This window comes from Symphalangus syndactylus, chromosome 11 (assembly GCF_028878055.3).
Source record: "Symphalangus syndactylus isolate Jambi chromosome 11, NHGRI_mSymSyn1-v2.1_pri, whole genome shotgun sequence".
Classification (NCBI taxonomy): Eukaryota; Metazoa; Chordata; class Mammalia; order Primates; family Hylobatidae; genus Symphalangus; species Symphalangus syndactylus.
Genome location: NC_072433.2, coordinates 95,809,784 through 95,828,674, shown reverse-complemented (window position 1 = coordinate 95,828,674; position 18,891 = coordinate 95,809,784). Strand labels below are relative to the sequence as shown.

General features: G+C 36.6%; 1 protein-coding gene across 12 annotated transcripts in view; it reads right to left on the bottom strand.

Moving 5' to 3' along the window:
• FER (FER tyrosine kinase) overlaps nucleotides 1–18,891 on the bottom strand; it is a 463,830-nt gene that overhangs the window by 364,269 nt on the left and 80,670 nt on the right. For all 12 annotated transcript variants that reach the window (XR_010114476.1, XR_010114474.1, XR_010114475.1 and 9 more), the window contains 2 exons: nucleotides 14,591–14,764; nucleotides 11,429–11,528 (listed from right to left, as the gene is read on the bottom strand). Coding sequence is in view for 9 of the 12 variants with exons in the window: in XM_063612887.1 (XP_063468957.1) it covers nucleotides 11,429–11,528; nucleotides 14,591–14,764 (274 nt within the window). In the remaining 3 variants the exon portion in view is untranslated. The remainder of the gene's footprint in view (nucleotides 1–11,428; nucleotides 11,529–14,590; nucleotides 14,765–18,891) is intronic.

Below are 18,891 nucleotides of genomic sequence, written 5' to 3'. Positions count from 1 at the left end.
TAGAAAGAGGTAGAAACAGAGACAGCAGAAGCCCAGTCATGACAAAATTTTGGCAATTTGTGAATCCAGTTAAAAAGTATGCAGGAGTTCATTATGTTATCATTTCAACTTTTCTACGGGCTTGAAAATTTTTTTAATTAGGTAAAAATTTGATTTTATAAAAATTTCAACTTTTAGCCAGACATGGTGGCTCACACCTGTAATCCTAGCACTTTGGGAGGCCGAGGTGGGTGGATTACAAGGTCAGGAGACAGAGACCATCCTGGCCAACATGGTGAAACCCCGCCTCTACTAAAAATACAAAAATTATCTGGGTGTGGTGGCGCACACCTGTAGTCCCAGCTACTCTGGAGGCTGAGGAGGAGAATCACTTGAACCCAGGAGGCGGAGGCTACAGTGACCCGAGATCACACCACTGCACTCCAGCCTGGGGACAGAGAGAGACTCTATCTCGGAAACAAAAAAAAAAAAAATCAACCTTGAATGGCTTGAAGGTAGGGTCCACATCTTTTTCATTTTTATATCTCTGGCATTTACCAAACAAAAGAAATTCTTATTAAATGAGTGATTAAATGAAGGAATTAATACATAAATGTATTAGCATATAAATATAAAATGATAAAGAATAGATTCAGAATAATTTGATATTGAAATAGTTGCCCCAGTGAGGATCATCTGAGACCTTTCTTTCATTTCTTTTTTTGTTTTCCATAGATAGATAGATAGATAGACAGACAGAAAGATAGATAGATGGAATACTACTCAGGCATAAAAAAGGAATGAATTAACAGCATTTGCAGTGACCCGGATGAGATTGGAGACTATTATTCTAAATGAAGTAATTCAGGAATGGAAAACCTGAGTTATGTTCTCACTGATGTGTGGGAGCTAAGCTCTGAGGATGCAAAGGCATAAGAATAATACAGTGGACTTTGGTGATTTGAGGGGAAGAGTGTGAGGCAGGAGCACTCTGTATATACTCTTATATACACCACAGTTTCTTTATCCACTTGTTTATTGATGGACATCTGGGTTGGTTACACAATTTTGCAATTGTGAATTGTGCTGCTATAAACATGCATGTGCAAGTATCTTTTTCGTATGACTTACTCTGGGTGGATACCCAGTAGTGGGATTGCTGGATCAAATGGTAGTTCTACTTTTAGTTCTTTAAGGAATCTCCACACTGTTTTCCATAGTGGCTGCACTATTTTACATTCCCACCAGCAGTGTAGAAGTGTTCCCTGATCTCCATATCCACACCAACATCTATTGTTTTGTTTTCTTTTGTTTTTGTATTATGGCCAATCTTGCAGGAGTAAGGAGGTATCACATTGTGGTTTTAATTTACATTTCCCTGAAAATTAGTGACGTTCAGCATTTTTTCATAGGTTCGTTACCTATTTGTATATCTTCTTTTGAGAATTGTCTATCCATGTCTATTCATGTGCTTAGCCCACTTCTTGATGAGATTGTTAGTTTTTTTCCTCCTGATCCGTTGTAGATTCTGGATTTTAGTCCTTTGTTAGGTGTATAGATTGTGAAGATTTCTTCCCATTCTGTGGGCTGTCTGTTTACTCTGCTGACTGTTCCTTTTGCTGTGCAAAAGCCCTAGTTTAATTAGGTCCCAGCTATTTATCTTTGTTTTTATTGTATTTGCTTTTCAGTTTCTGGTCAAGAAATACTTGCCTATGCCAATGTCTAGTTTTCTTTCATTTCTTATGGTGACATTATTTTTATACAATTTTTGTGGAAAAATTCAAACCTATACAAAAGTAGAAAGAATTGTTCAATATCTCCATGTACCTATCAACTAGTTTGAACGATCATCAATTCAAGATCAATCATGTTTCATCTATACTTCTCTCTACCTACTCCCTAATCTTTAGATAATTTTGAAGCAAACCTCAGATATCACATCCCTTCAGCTGTGAATATTTCTGCATTTAACTCAAAAATAAAGAGAACCTCAAAAAAAAATCACAATTTCATCATCAAAACTATAATAAGATTTCCTTAATATCAAATATCCTGTTTGGGTAAAATTTCTCAGATTATCTCATAATTTTAATAGTTGATTTTCAAAAATAGACCTAAACAGCGTCTATATAAATACATACTAAAATACTAATCCTTACAAATCCCAGGCATTTACAACATAATTTATTCCCACAACCATTCATCACTTCTTCACTGATAAGACATAGGAAAAACAGAAAGGAAGGCTGAGTATTTTGCACACCATTGGTGGAGAAAGACCTCCCACTGGGCTCTCACTCTCACCTGATGGTATAAAACAGACTGCAGGTTCAGCAGCTTAAATACTACCTTGTTACTCCTGACACAAACCTTGACTATTCATGATTTTTAAAATTAATTAATAGACTAAAACCCACATTAGAATTATTTCCCATGAACAACAACAGCATTGATGATAGCCAAAGGAAGTTGTTAAGGCACATCATGGCAAAAAGTACGTGAATTCCCCATATTTGCCGGAACCCCCAACAAACCTCTGGATGTCTCCTAAGAGATAAATCTCAGAGTATTATTTATTTCCTAATATATACAATTTAAAAGTTTTAAAAAATATATTATTTCCTTTATACTACGTAGTGCAGATACAAGCTTTATGGATTCACAAAACTGTTTTATGGCTAAACCTAAGCATATGTTTAACCAACTAAAGGTATTCAGAATTTAACCTGCAATAGGAAGGTAAAATCTGTGTATTTTGCATTTAAGTACCTGTTATTTTATGCTGATGTCAAGAAACACTTCTAACTCAAATGCGTTCACTACTTAGTAAAGTGACAGCCCTGAGCAAGAGGCTTTCTTCGCTCACTGCTTCAAGCCAGCATTACCTTAAAGAGTTCATGACTGGAAAGAGTTAAACGTAAAAAGAGAAGGGTATCAGCAAAGCTTTCGGAATTGTTTTCCCATTTCCAGCTTTTTATTCCTTCTTTACACTGTTCTCTGTTTCTTCCCTCAACCCTCCTTTCTCTTCCCAGTCATCTGCTAGGCATTTTACAAACGATGGGCTGTTAACGTAATATTGCTACTGGCAAGGATGATCAATGGATCCCAAGCCATTGGATACAAGGTTGTTGGGGGATAGGTTATTCACATATGCCAATTACATGGGGTAAAGGTACCTCCACAATGGAGAGATCTGGCAGTCACTACTTGACTTAAGTAATCAAACTTGACTGAGCACTAAGAGTAAGACAAGCCAACTTTATGTGCCTCCCGGTAGGATGCAACATAAAGTATACATTGTCATCTATGAAGCAGTCCTGTCAAAAATGTTTGACCTGAATCTAATCAAGCCTCTAGAACTATCCTTAAATTTACAGGAAATATAGGGGAAAGATCAGGGACAGGCTAAACAGCAGTCATGAGAATGCAGTCAGACAATGTTGCATATGAGAAATTTTACAAGAAAACTGAACTCCTGAAAAACAAGTCATGAGTAAAAAGTAGGAGGACTGTTCTAGATGAAAAGATTAAGAGTCTACAGACACAACAATCAAATGTGGTATGTTTACTTTGATCAGATCCTGGTTCAAAGCAACAACAATGAAGGAAATGATGGACAGAAAAAAAAAAAACTATTAGATTGCTGCAAAAGTAATTGTGGTTTTTGACATTATTTTCAATGGTGAAAATAGCAATTACTTTTGCACCAACGTGTATAAGAGACATTCTGGGGAGACTAGAATATGGACTGGATATTAGATGATAATAGAGATTATTTATTGTTAATTTTATTAAAAATGATAATTGCATTATGGCTTTTTAGAAGAATGTCTTTATTCTCAGCAGATGCAAGCTAAAGCATTTACCGATCAAGAGTATATGTTGCCTGAAACATACATTCAAATGATTCTGCCAGTGTGGCAGAAGGTTAATACTTGTTGAATCCAGTATGCATATTCACTGTCCCAACCTTCTAATTTCTATGGTTGTTTTAATTTTTTTTTTAAAGGTTGGAAAAAATAAAATGAGAAGACGCTTGTTGGGGCTGGACAAGTAGATGTTTTTTCAATCTGTGTAAACTAAAGTCAGTCCCGATAAAGAATCTGATTAACTACTTTTAGAAAATGGCATGGGATGGCCGGAAGCAGTGGCTCACGCCTGTAATCCCAGCACTTTGGGAGGCCGAGGCGGGCGGATCACGAAGTCAGGAGATCGAGACCATCCTGGCTAACACAGTGAAACCCCATCTCTACTAAAAATACAAAAAATTAGCCAGGCGTGGTGGCGGGCGCCTGTAGTCCCAGCTACTGGGGAGGCTGAGGCAGGAGAATGGCGTGAACCTGGGAGGCGGAGCTTGCAGTGAGCCGAGATCGCGCCACTGCACTCCAGCCTGGGAGACAGAGAAAGACTCCGTCTCAAAAAAAAAAAAAAAAAAAAAAAAAAAAAAAAAAAAAAAAAAAAAAAAAAAAAAAAAAGAAAATGGCATGGGGTTGGGGTAGGAGGAATTTCTCTGTGGCTACTTTCTGCTTCCTGCTCTACTTATTCTTTTTAAAAACCCATTGGATATTTACAGATACTTTCCATTGCCTTCTTCTCACTCAGAGCAGACTTCCTTAACCAGCCTACAGGCACTTGACTAGCCTAACTCCTCAAATCTTCTCTTCCTACCTGGACTAACTTGGTCCCTTTTAACTTTTGATTTGACAATCACCTAGGATTCCTTTCATTTTTGGCTCGCCCCAAACTATTTCCTTCACCTGATTTGTGGGAGCCACATTCCTTCACCCATGGTTCCTTCTTCTTGGTCAGCTCTTCTTACTTATTCTGAAGGAACATTTAGAGGCATTTGCATTCTTATTAAATCTAGTAGAGGTGATTTCCTGTCTATAAGAGGCACTGACACGGGCCATAAACAGCTGTGGATATGTATGTGTTTAGTAGTGATGGTAACAGTCATTGCGGGAATCCTTTTACTACCTTTTGTACTTCTTTGTATCAAAGGGTATTTGTATCTAAATGTTTGTTAAGGGAATGAAGGAAAAAAAAGAAACACCTACAAGTTATTAACTTCAGCTCAATAGGTTAAAATTATTTTCGTTGTCCTCAGCATACCTTATAAGTAATAATCAATCGACTAATGTTCAAATTAGTCCAAGTCAATTTAAGACAAAATGCAATATACATGTGCTCCCTCAACGTACCACACAGCAATGCACATTTAATGTTTAAGGTGCATTATTTTTAGAACGTTTAAGGTGTACTATTTTAAGGTGTATTTAATTTTTAGAAAATTAAAATGATGCTAAATTCATATTGCAAATGAATGTTACATTTTACATTATACTAAACATAAACGAGTGTTCCTTTGTATATAAATTTTAACATTCAAAATTTAAAATATCAGTTTAATTTATACAGCAGGGGTCAGGGGTTTGTAGTTTCAGCATTAACTCAGCCTTCCTGCTGGTTTACTACTACTACTACTGCTGCTGAACTCCCAGTTATAGGAACTGAACCCTTGAGTCCAAACCCATTTCTTGATCAAATATAGAATTTATCTTACTATAGGAATTATTTCCAGGCCTTGTTTCCCCAAGGCCTGTCTTCTCCAATTGGATGCTCTATGTTAGACTGGGATTGTAAATAACTTTCCTAAGAACTTCCGATGTCCAAAGTAATGACTCTGGATGCCAGACAAATATCTGAGTAGCTATTATAAGCACCCCGCAGTCTCTAGGGCCCATTCCAAAAGTGTCCTAATCTGGCCCATGCAGGTGAACTAAGGTTCTGACATAAAGCCTATATATGTTGGAAAAATTTGCCATTACAGCTCATCATCCTTGTAAAGAGTAAATAACTCCACAAAACAACTCCTATTTCCATAAAAACAGAAGCAGTTTGAAACATAAATTTTTCAAAAATAAAATTTTATACTTTGTCATTTAAATATGAGTATAAACACAGTTTTGATTATAAAAGAAAAGTTTGTCTATCTCTCATGTGTGAAGTGGATATATAAAAGTACTTATTTTAAAAATAACTATATATTCTATAGGATTTAATGTGAGAAATCAAATTCTTGAAAACAGAAAAATACTATCATGGATACCTGTAGAAAGACAACTAAGCTTGTATAATTTTTAAAAAAAGATTCAAATAATTCACTTCTTACAATTTATTACAAGTATGATCTTCAGATTTTCTCGTTGCCTTCCAACTATTAATACAATACTAAATGGTGTTTCATCTGAATCAAGAGTAAAGGATAATGATTTTCTATAATCTTTTCTAACATAAGCATTAGGTACAAGAATTAAAACTTTGACATCAGAATTAGATTTTAATAAACTATATCATTAAAAACAGATATCAAAGACTTGAAAGTAATTAATGTATTTCTTTTTCTAACTAATAATTCTACAACAGATACAAACCTAGTGCGAAATACACAGCATAGCTGGATTACAATATGGTTGCTGTGGGTGAAGTTAGATATGGATATTTGCAATGTAATTTAATTCACTTGAGAATGCTAGCCAGGCATGAAGCAATGAACTTTATAAAATTAACTATTTTGACAGATTAAGAAGTAATGTTTAATGTATAAAGTTATTTTTAAACTATTCTTGATGATTTAGCAAGGGATCCCTTGTGAAAAAGCTAAATTTTGCAAGAGAGTGAGACTTGGAGTTCTCAAGTTAGTGAACCAGACTGTAAGCTCCTTGAAAGCCTGGCAAATATTGTTTTGAATCTCAGTAACTTAAACAGAGCAAGTGCCCAGTAAATATTTCTTGGTTATCTAAAGCACTCCTGAAATAACAAAGGAATAATAACTAGGTGTAGGAAGTTTGAAAATCTATGAAATAATCACACAGTGTTGGAACTTTTTTTTTTTTTATACTTCAGGTTTTAGGGTACATGTGCACAACGTGCAGGTTTATTACATATGTATCCATGTGGCATGTTGGTTTGCTGCACCCATTAACTCGTCATTTAGCATTAGGTGTATCTCCTAATGCTGTCCCTCCCCCCTCCCCCCACCCCACAACAGTCCCCGGAGTGTGATGCTCCCCTTCCTGTGTCCATGACTTCTCATTGTTCAATTCCCACCTATGAGTGAGAACATGCGGTGTTTGGTTTTTTGTCCTTGCGATAGTTTACTGAGAATGATGTTTTCCAGTTTCATCCATGTCCCTACAAAGGACATAAACTCATCATTTTTTATGGCTGCATAGTATTCCATGGTGTATATGTGCCACATTTTCTTAATCCAGTCTAGCGTTGTTGGACATTTGGGTTGGATCCAAGTCTTTGCTATTGTGAATAGTGCCACAATAAACATACATGTGCATGTGTCTTTATAGCAGCATGATTTAAAGTCCTTTGGGTATATACCCAGTAATGGGATGGCTGGGTCAAATGGTATTTCTAGTTCTAGATCCCTGAGGAATCGCCACACTGACTTCCACAATGGTTGAACTAGTTTACAGTCCCACCAACAGTGTAAAAGTGTTCCTATTTCTCCACATCCTCTCCAGCACCTGTTGTTTCCTGACTTTTTAATGATGGCCATTCTAACTGGTGTGAGATGGTATCTCATTGTGGTTTTGATTTGCATTTCTCTGATGGCCAGTGATGATGAGCATTTTTTCATGTGTTTTTTGGCTGCATAAATGTCTTCTTTTGAGAAGTGTCTGTTCATGTCCTTCACCCACTTTTTGATGGGGTTGTTTGTTTTTTTCCTGTAAATTTGTTTGAGTTCATTGTAGATTCTGGATATTAGCCCTTTGTCAGATGAGTAGGTTGCAAAAATTTTCTCCCATTCTGTAGGTTGCCTGTTCACTCTGATCGTAGTTTCTTTTGCTGTGCAGAAGCTCTTTAGTTTAATGAGATCCCATTTGTCAATTTCGGCTTTTGTTGCCATTGCTTTTGGTGTTTTAGACATGAAGTCCTTGCCCACGCCTATGTCCTGAATGGTATTGCCTAGGTTTTCTTGTAGGATTTTAATGGTTTTAGGTCTAACATGTAAGTCTTTAATCCATCTTGAATTAATTTTTGTATAAGGTGTAAGGAAGGGATCCAGTTTCAGCTTTCTACATATGGCTAGCCAGTTTTCCCAGCACCATTTATTAAATACGTAATCCTTTCCCCATTTCTTGTTTTTGTCAGGTTTGTCAAAGATCAGATAGTTGTAGATATGCGGCATTATTTCTGAGGGCTCTGTTCTGTTCCATTGATCTATGTCTCTGTTGTGGTACCAGTACCATGCTGTTTTGGTTACTGTAGCCTTGTAGTATAGTTTGAAGTCAGGTAGCGTGATGGCTCCAGCTTGTTCTTTTGGCTTAGGATTGACTTGGCGATGTGGGCTCTTTTTTGGTTCCATATGAACTTTAAAGTAGTTTTTTCCAATTCTGTGAAGAAAGTCATTGGTAGCTTGATGGGGATGGCATTGAATCTATAAATTACCTTGGGCAGTATGGCCATTTTCATGATATTGATTCTTCCAACCCATGAGCATGGAATGTTCTTTCATTTGTTTGTATCCTCTTTTATTTCATTGAGCAGTGGTTTGTAGTTCTTCTTGAGGAGGTCCTTCACATCCCTTGTAAGTTGGATTCCTAGGTATTTTATTCTCTTTGAAGCAATTGTGAATGGGAGTTCACTCATGATTTGGCTCTCTGTTTGTCTGTGATTGGTGCACAAGAATGCTTGTGATTTTTGTACATTGATTTTGTATCCTGAGACTTTGCTGAAGTTGCTTATCAGCTTAAGGAGATTTTGGGCTGAGACAATGGGGTTTTCTAGATATACAATCATGTCATCTGCAAACAGGGACAATTTGACTTCCTCTTTTCCTAATTGAATACCCTTTATTTCCTTCTCCTGCCTGATTGCCCTGGCCAGAACTTCCAGCACTATGTTGAATAGGAGTGGTAAGAGAGGGCATCCCTGTCTTGTGCCAGTTTTCAAAGGGAATGCTTCCAGTTTTTGCCCATTCAGTATATTGGCTGTGGGTTTGTCATAGATAGCTCTTATTATTTTGAGATACGTCCCATCAATACCTAATTTATTGAGAGTTTTTAGCATGAAGGGTTGTTGAATTTTGTCAAAGGCCTTTTCTGCATCTATTGAGATAATCATGCGGTTTTTGTCTTTGGTTCTGTTTATATGCTGGATTACATTTATTGATTTGCGTATGTTGAACCAGCCTTGCATCCCAGGGATGAAGCCCACTTGATCATGGTGGATAAGCTTTGTGATGTGCTGCTGGATTCGGTTTGCCAGTATTTTATTAAGGATTTTTGCATCAATGTTCATCAAGGATATTGGTCTGAAATTCTCTTTTTTGGTTGTGTCTCTGCTAGGCTTTGGTATCAGGACAATGCCGGCCTCATAAAATGTGTTAGGGAGGATTCCCTCTTTTTCTGTCGACTGGAATAGTTTCAGAAGGAATGGTACCAGTTCCTCCCTGTACCTCTGGTAGAATTCGGGTGTGAATCCATCAGGTCCTGGACTCTTTTTGGTTGGTAAGCTATTGATTATTGCCACAATTTCAGAGCCTGTTATTGGTCTATTCAGAGATTCAACTTCTTCCTGGTTTAGTCTTGGGAGGGTGTATTTGTCGAGGAATTTATCCATTTCTTCTAGAATTTCTAGTTTATTTGCGTAGAGGTGTTTGTAGTATTCTCTGATGGTAGATTGTATTTCTGTGGGATCGGTGGTGATATCCCCTTTTTCATTTTTTATTGCATCTGTTTGATTCTTCTCTCTTTTCTTCTTTATTAGTCTTGCTAGTGGTCTATCGATTTTGTTGATCTTTTCAAAAAACCAGCTCCTGGATTCATTAATTTTTTGAAGGGTTTTTTGTGTCTCTATTTCCTTCAGTTCTGCTCTGATTTTAGTTATTTCTAGCCTTCTGCTAGCTTTTGAATGTGTTTGCTCTTGCTTTTCTAGTTCTTTTAATTGTGATGTTAGGGCGTCAATTTTGGATCCTTGCTGCTTTCTCTTGTGGGCATTTAGTGCTATAAATTTCCCTCTACACACTGCTTTGAATGTGTCCCAGAGATTCTGGTATGTTGTGTTGGAACTTAAATCCAGGACTATCTGACTCCAAAGCCTGTGCTCTTTCCACTGTCATTTCTTTCTTTGCTTCACTAAAATAATTTAGATAATTTAAAGACAAAAGCATTTCAAAAGATATATCTACATTAATAAAGAAACCATAATCTCAAAGTCTTGGCTCAGTTACATGACAAATAAGTACGGAAACTGTGAATATGCATACAACTTCCCCAGTAAACTGGAGAGAAGAAGACACAAAGTAAATGTTGAGAGTAAGATGGGGAGGAGGAAGAGAGAGAAGGGGGAGAAGCAGGGAGACAAAGGGAGAGGAAGGAAGAAGATAAAGAAGAGGGGAAAAGGAGAGAGAAAGGAAGGAGAAGAGAAAGAACTGCATTTAAATCAGTATCACTTCTAGTGTACTGGGAATAACAACAATATTTTCATTGTGCAAGATACAGCCCAAAGGAGGAGCTGTTTACTTCATTTACTATGACAAAATAACGAGACTGTTTAACAAATAAAAGATAAAGAGAAAATGTAGAGAAAGATAAATTTAAGAACCAAAATAAAATAGAGATTCTAATAAAGGCTTTATTTAGCTGGAAAGAAAATTAACAAAACAAAAAGAAAAATTCTCCAACTTTTATAAATAAAAAATGTATAAATATGAGCGGTTTAGGCACATTTAAACATAAGGAAAATATTGCCCAATTATAGCAACAGCCAAAGAAGTTTCTGTTCATAAACTATGCTTAATCTTTACTGAAATCTAACATTTCAAAATTTAGATACGAAATCACCTAAGTACTTAATAAGAAATTATAACCATAAATCCCTGTTTGAAACATAAATACTATGCTTCTCTTTCCATTTATTTTTAAGACTTCTTATGAAAATTTTACGGCAATATAGACACATAAAATTAAGCTATAAAGAGAATATAATACTATAAAATGATGTGGTTTTAATGACTTTTAAATAATACAAGTAAAAAAGAACTTTATTTAAAACTTTATTTAAAACTTTCTTTTAAACTTTATTTAAAAGTTTCTAAATAAATATACTCCTATTTTTCTTACTTAAGCACTCTGTAATTAAATAAGTAAATATGATGCAAGAGAGAAAATTTTAAACATCCCTTCAATTCTATTACACATGCTACATAATTCCATTTAGTATGAACTATTCGAAAATACTTTGAGTCATTCAAAGCAATGGAAAATTAGTAAGACTTACTACACAGTTTGACAATTGGCCAATGTGGGTTTATTTTGAGTTTTTTATACGTGAAATGCTCTAAATGGAATCATCCCACTACTTACAAAGATAACTTTCAAACAGAAGAATAAAAATCACCTAAGTAAACAATTTTTAAAATTTGCCTTACCTTTAGCTAAAGCTTCTTTATATTTCTCTTTGGCAGAATTCATTTCTTTTATTAATTGTCTATAGCTGCATTTTAACTTCTCCAATTCTGTTTTTGTAACCTGTCAAAGAAACAAACTGCATAAATGTTTTAAAATGTTTAAATTTAAATTGCTCAAGAACTTAAATTCCAAAGTATTAACTGATGTGTATTTTACTACTTACAGGTCAGAGTTGCTCTTTAATATACAACTATAGAAAATAAACTACAAGTATGTTTTAAAAATCAGTACTAAATTCAATAGTATGTGAAAACAAATAAACTTTTTTAAAAGAATAGCAAATCAGGCCAGGCACAGTGGCTCACGCCTGTAACCAGCACTTTGGGAGGCTAAAACAAGCAGATACTTGAGGTCAGGAATTCATGACCAGCCTGGCCAACACAGCACAACCCTGTCTCTACTAAAAATACCAAAAAAGGAGCCAGGCTGTGGTGGCGCACGCCTATAATCCCAGCTACTCGGGAGGATGAGGCACAAGAATTGCTTGAATCTGGGAGGCAAAGGTTGCAGTGAGCCAAGATCACACCACTGCACTCCAACCTGGCTGAAACTTGACTCAAAAAAAAAAAGGGGGGGGGGTGGAAATGAAGAATAACACTGCCATTATCTAAACTTTAAAAAAAATTAACTTGGTATGTGCAGAAATATTTTGTGTAATTAAACAAACAATTAAAATATTTATTATTTCTATGGAACAATGAAACAAATGCAAGTCCTTGACTGTAGTCAAAAAGCCATTTAAATGCAATTTAAGGAAAAAATACGTGTCCCAGATATTGTCTACAAATCTTCAAATTTGCCATTTGAGAAGATTAAGAAAGAGAAAGCATCAAAACCTTGCAAAAGGGGTTATCAGCAACTTGGAAGATAATCTCAAACCCCTTTTAAAGAAATTCTGTATCACCAATGTTCTTGATGACACAGACGATGACACTGTGTGAATAAACAAAAATAACTACAATATAAATATAAATGAGTTCAAATCATTCTCCATTCAAGAAAAAACTCACTGGTTAACTTTGTAAAACTATTTGGTAAAATACCAAACTTTTTTTTTTTTTTTTTGAGACAGAATTTCACTCTGTTGACCAGGCTGTTAGGGCAGTGACATGATCTAGGCTCACTGCAGCCTCTGCCTCCAGTGTTCAAGCAATTCTCATGCCTCAGCCTCTCAAGTGGCTGGGGTTACAGACATGCACCACCGCACCTGGTTAATTTTTGTATTTTTAGTAGAGACGGGGTTTCACCGAGTTGCCCAGGCTGATCTTGAACTCCTGACCTCAGGCGATCTGCCCACCTTGGCCTCCCAAAGTGCTGGGATTACAGGCATAAGCCACCACACGCAGCCAGAAAACTTTTTTAATAGATTGATCAGGTTGACAACACTGGAACCAATTAGTCAAGTTTCACATAATAAAAAGACAAATCAACATTATATACCTCCTGATATAAAACTGCAAGAAGTGTATACCACCACCTATGATGTATTCTTGCCCAAAATACACAGCCAGAATCTTATCAAGTCTCTAGACGTAAATTCCAATTTACAGAAAAAATTAAAGATGAAGGAATATGTGAAATCACATCATAAGACACTAACAGAAAAACCCAAAATGAAGGAAATTCAATTATATAGAGCAAATTACCTAGTTTCTTCCATAAATAAATGGCATTTTATTAAACACTGTGCAGGAAAGAGAACCCACAAATTTTTTAAAAGTATCATTCAAAGGCGAGGTATAGATGGTATCTGGATCCTGACTGAAACCAACCAACTATAAAAAAACATTTAAGCAACAACCATTTCAACAAACAATATTCGATAACATGAAGGAATTATTATTTTTAGGCAAATTAACGATATTGTAGTTACATTTTTTTTTTTGAGGAGTCTTGCTCTGTTGCCCAGGCTGAAGTGCAGTGGTGAGATCTCCGCTCACTGCAACCTCCACCTTCCAGGTTCACGCCATTCTCCTGCCTCAGCCTCCCGAGTAACTGGGACTACAGGCGCCTGCCAGTACACCCAGCTAATTTTTTGTATTTTTAGTAGAGACGGGGTTTCACCCTGTTAGCCAAGATGGTCTCGATCTCCTGACCTCGTGATCCGCCTGCCTTGGCCTCCCAAAGTGCTGGGATTACAGGTGTGAGGTACTGCGCCCAGCCTGTAGTTAACACTTTTAACAAGAACACTTATTTTAGCTATACATTCTAAAATATTTATGGATAAAATGATATCTTTAAAATGATCCAATGTAAAAAAAAAAAAAAAGTGGGTGAGAGTATAGAAAAAACGGTGACTATTCAGGTGATGGGTAGGTGGAAGTTCATTTTACTATCCTCTCTTCTTTTATACATTTACAAATTTCTATAACAAAAATAATTTGAAAAAAGTCATTCAGAAGAGACAGACTCTCAATGTAGGGAAAATGAAGGATACGTAAATTTAAGAACACCAAAAGTAATTTTGCCTGTATTTTCTTTTTTATTTATGCAAAGTATTAGATAAGACAAATTTATTTTTAAAAGACTCAGAGAACTATTTCAGTAAATAAAAACTAAAAATCCTAAGTGACAAGAAAGCTTTGTGTCATAGTTTAATTGGGAGCCTCTTTTTTCTTTCATAGGAGTATATACAGTAATAGTATATCCTATAATCACTGTTTTATGTTCAATAAGATATTACTTACTAGAGATCATAAACCTATTTCTTTTTTGTTTTTTTTTTTTTTTGAGACGGAGTCTCGCTCTATCGCCCAGGCTGGAGTGCAGTGGCGCGATCTCGGCTCACTGCCAGCTCCGCCTCCCGGGTTCACGCCATTCTCCTGCCTCAGCCTCTCCGAGTAGCTGGGACTACAGGCGCCTGCCACCACGCCCGGCTAATTTTTTGGATTTTTAGTAGAGACGGGGTTTCCCTGTGGTCTCGATCTCCTGACCTCGTGATCCGCCCGCCTCGGCCTCCCAAAGTGCTGGGATTACAAGCGTGAGCCACCGCGCCCGGCCACATAAACCTATTTCTTGTTGGGAAATGATGAATAAACAATTTTTAAAGCTAAATAAGGTAAAATATTTCTGTGAATTTGAAAAACAATTTCAAGAAAGAACTTCAATATGGAAAAACGAACCTTAATCATCTCTGCCTCTATCTGCTGATGAACACCTATGTAACTTTTCTTCACCTGCTGCTTGTCCTTAATCATCATGGTGAGCCTGTGTAAAGGTCCAGAGTTCAAGTCCTCTGCATGTGTCTTCATTATCCTACTAAGTTGTTCTGTCTGCTGAATCATAAGTAGCCAAGACTTAAAAAAAAAAAAAAGAAACAAAATTAACATTTGCATTAAAGGTTTCCATTTAGCTGTGCTTTAAGAGTTCAAAACTTTAAATATTTAGTTTTACATAAATTATTACATTAATATAAAAAATAGGTTTCTGGCAACTGTCCAAAGATCTATGAATAGTTCATATTTAACGTCTTCAACTTCAGCTACACATGCTTCAACATTCTATAATCAGAGACAATACAGAAAACTAAGAAAATGATTAGGGGACTCTTTAAGAGTCCACACTTGCAGTCTTCATTTGATCACTTCTCATTTGTTGTCCAGCACACTGAAATATTGCTATACCACACAACTCTAATGCCCCACTATGGTCTTCAGTTCCTAATGGTCAAATGCAACAGACATTGTCCCACCTACATCTTAACCTGCCTCTCTCTGTGGCATCTGATCCTGCTGACTCAACTTCATTCTGAAACTGTCTTTTGTGGAGGCTCGTTTAGCTTCCTATTTCCAACATTCCTGGCTTGTTTTCCTCCCTTTCTAAAATTTCCTTTTCAGTCTTTGGTACCTGTTCTTTTGTTGCCTGTAGGAATACTGGTATTCTATGCATTTCTATCTATAGCCCTATTCTTTTCCTAACAAACACCTTTACATCTCAATAGTTCTTCCAGCACAATACACCAAAGGGCACAACACACTGCCTCAATAGCAAGAGGCACACAGTTGTAGGTTTGGGATCACTGGGCATATGGAAACCGCTAGAAAAACAAATCATTTATTAGTTAGACTTCCTGACATATATATACTTTTTTTTTTTTTTTTTTTGATACGGAGTCTCGCTCTGTCACCCAGGCTGGAGTGCAGTGATGCGATCTCGGCTCGCTGCAAGCTCCGCCTCACGGGCTCACGCCATTCTCCTGCCTCAGCCTCCCGAATAGCTGGGACTACAGGCGCCCACCACCACGCCCGGCTAATTTTTTGTATTTTTAGTAGAGATTGGGTTTCACCGTGTTAGCCAGGATGGTCTCGATCTCCTGACTTCGTGATCCACCCGCCTCAGCCTTCCAAAGTGCTGGGATTACAGGCATGAGCCACTGCGCCCGGCCGACATATACTTTAAAAAAAAAAAAAAAAAAAAAAAGGAACAGAGGAATCCTCTTCACTGCTGTATTCAATATTCTATTCAAAAACAATATTGAAGACTTATGATAGGGTGGATCCAAAAGATATTTTTTAAATGAACAAGTTTGGTTTCAGATACTGACAAGAATAATTTTCTACTCTATTATTTTTGATCTGTGAATGAACAGAATTATTTTCTTTCTGTTAATATTCCAATGTAAACAAAAATCAAAATTTCATAAGCATCTAAAGCAAAATTATAGCCTAAAGAAAGCAAATTCTTAGTCATAATACAAAGTTGCCAGGATCTGACCTGCCAATCTTGTTTTTGATACACTGCATTGTATGTTTTTAAAAAAATAATAACCTTTGAGAACAGTTATTTAGGGAGGGGACTCACTTTTAGTTGTGAAATGATAGGATGAACATGGAACACATGTGTGGCCTATAAACCCATCATATTTACTTTTAAATATGAAAATATAATCACTAACTTGCTCTTAACACCACAAAGCAATTTAAAACTAATGTAGTCCTTACTTTAAAATCTAAAATGTAACAAAGATGCAAACAGTATAAAACTATACAAACATGGATTAAAAACGTAAACTAAATGGCTGTAATATATGTAGCTTTGCCTTTTTCATCTAGTATTTTCACTTCAAACTATGCAGTGTTGGAGAAATATTCTATGGCATGTGCAGAATGTTAATGCTACAAAAAAAATAAAAAGTGAGACAGTCTTATTGCTCTATCTTTAAAAAATAAATATTCTTTAAGTGCTTTGTAGCAATAACTTTTTGTAATTCTACGTAGCAGTCCTTGCAGCCTAGGGGAGATTTCTTAGAAGCCAAAAAGCCACACAATTGGGTCAGACTGCCCTCCTCTCCCAGAAGGGTACATCTCAACCTGCCTATAAGCCCTGTTCAGTGTAGTCACTACAGGAAGTCCAAGGTCTCAAAGCATATACTGCCACTGTGTCAACCCCATATTGTCCTCAGTATCTCCTAATCCAACCCAAGCCACTATCTATAGAATCCTGTATTGTCAAGAACTCTTGCTCTATAATTAGAAAACTCTTCATACCTCTTATCAGAACTTTCCATTTCATCTTCTAGTTTTAACAAAAGCCTGGCTCTATCTCACTCCCAACACCCCAATGCTGCTAATAAACATTCTCTGTGTTTCTGCAGAAGTCTCAGCTCCTTTGAATCTGAGGATACCCTTCTCCATGAACAATCCATCAGCAGGTCTTTCAGATTCTGTCTCCAAAGTCAATCACAAATCCATCTTCTTCTCTCCATCTCCACTGCCACTGCTTTGAAGGTTATGATTATCTCTGGCTTAGAATATGACAACACTTCCCAAATGGCACACTCTCATGCTCCTTTCCAATCCATTCTCTTTAAAGTAGCAATAATAATAATAATAAAATAATAATTAAAAAATTAATATAACTGTCTTCCTTAAAACACTACATTGGCTTTCCTTTTCATTTAAAGAAAAATCCAAACTCCTTTCTTTTATGTTGAGATGGAGTCTTGCTCCAACACCTAGGCTGGAGTGCAGTGACACAATCTCCACTCACTACAACCTCCACCTCCTGGGTTCAAGTGATTCTCGTGCCTCAGCCTCCGAAGTAGCTGAGACTACATGTGTGAGCCACTACGCCCAGCTAATTTTTGTATTTTTAGTAGAGACGTGGTTTTGTCATTTTGCCCAGGCTGGTCTCGAATTCCTGGCCTCAAGTGATCCATCCACTTTGGCCTCCCAAAGTTCTGGGATTGCAGGCATGAGCCACCACACCCAGCCCAAACTCCTTCTAAGACTTAAAATGTCTCCCATTATCTGTCCTCTAATCTATCCTTCCAACTTCATGTTTTGCTGTTCTCTACCAAGCTAAATAAATGCTAGAAATATTGTTCTTTCTTCAGTTTGCTGAACATATCAAGGGCCAATCTCTTCCTGAAAGTTTTTACCTCTACCTGGAAGTTCTTCCTCACCTTCACCTGGCAAGATCCATATCTTCCTTTAGTAATCAGCTAAATATCCTATAAGTCTAATCCTTGCTATTCTGTCTTACTCTTTCTCAGCATTTGAAACAATTATTTATCTATATGTATAATTGGTGGTTTGGTTTTTTATAATGTCTCCTCAATTGAAATGGAAGCTCCACGAAGGCGGTACCATGTTTAATATTTTGAGTATTTATTGTAATGTTTGAGACAAGAGGGAGGGAAAGAGGGAAGAAGTAGGAAAAAAGAAAGAAAAAAAGGAAGGAGGAATGTAGAATAAAACCATGGATTAAATACATGCCATACAAGTGGCTTAAAAAAGTTTTTTTTTGAGACAGGGTCTCACCCTGTCACCCAGGCTGGAGTGCAATGGCACGATCATGGCTCACTGCAGACTCAACCTCCCAGGCTCAAGTGATTCTCCCACTTCGGCTCTCCAAGGAGCTGTGACTACAGGCATGCACCACTATGTCCAGCTAATTATTTTGATTTTTAGCTGAGACAAAGTCTCACTATGTTATTCAGGCTGGTCTTGAACTCCTGAGTTTGAGTGATCTTCCCACCTCAGCCTCCCAAAGTGCTAGGATTATGGGTGTGAGACACCATACACAGCCATAAATATCTTTTTAACATGGAATTAGGTAATATTATAATGTGATAGTGAAGAAAAAATAAACAGGTCTATATTCAACTGAAAAAATAACAGAAATAGCAGAGCAGCATGTAATGCAAATGAAACACTGACCTAAAAGGAATGGTTGAAAGTCACAAACAAAAAGATGTTTGGATGATCTAATTCCTTGAATTAGCCGGGTGGGTGGGATATTTGTCAAAAGAGAGGAGAGTAAAATGTTAATAGATGCTTAACAAAGAAACAAACAAAAGTAAAGCTACATTTCTATATTTGCCGTAAAACTGGAATAGCATGTTGCAGATATAGCTCTTTGGTTACAGCATAGCAATGATTAGGACATAGATAAGACCTGAATCCATAAAACTATATGGAAT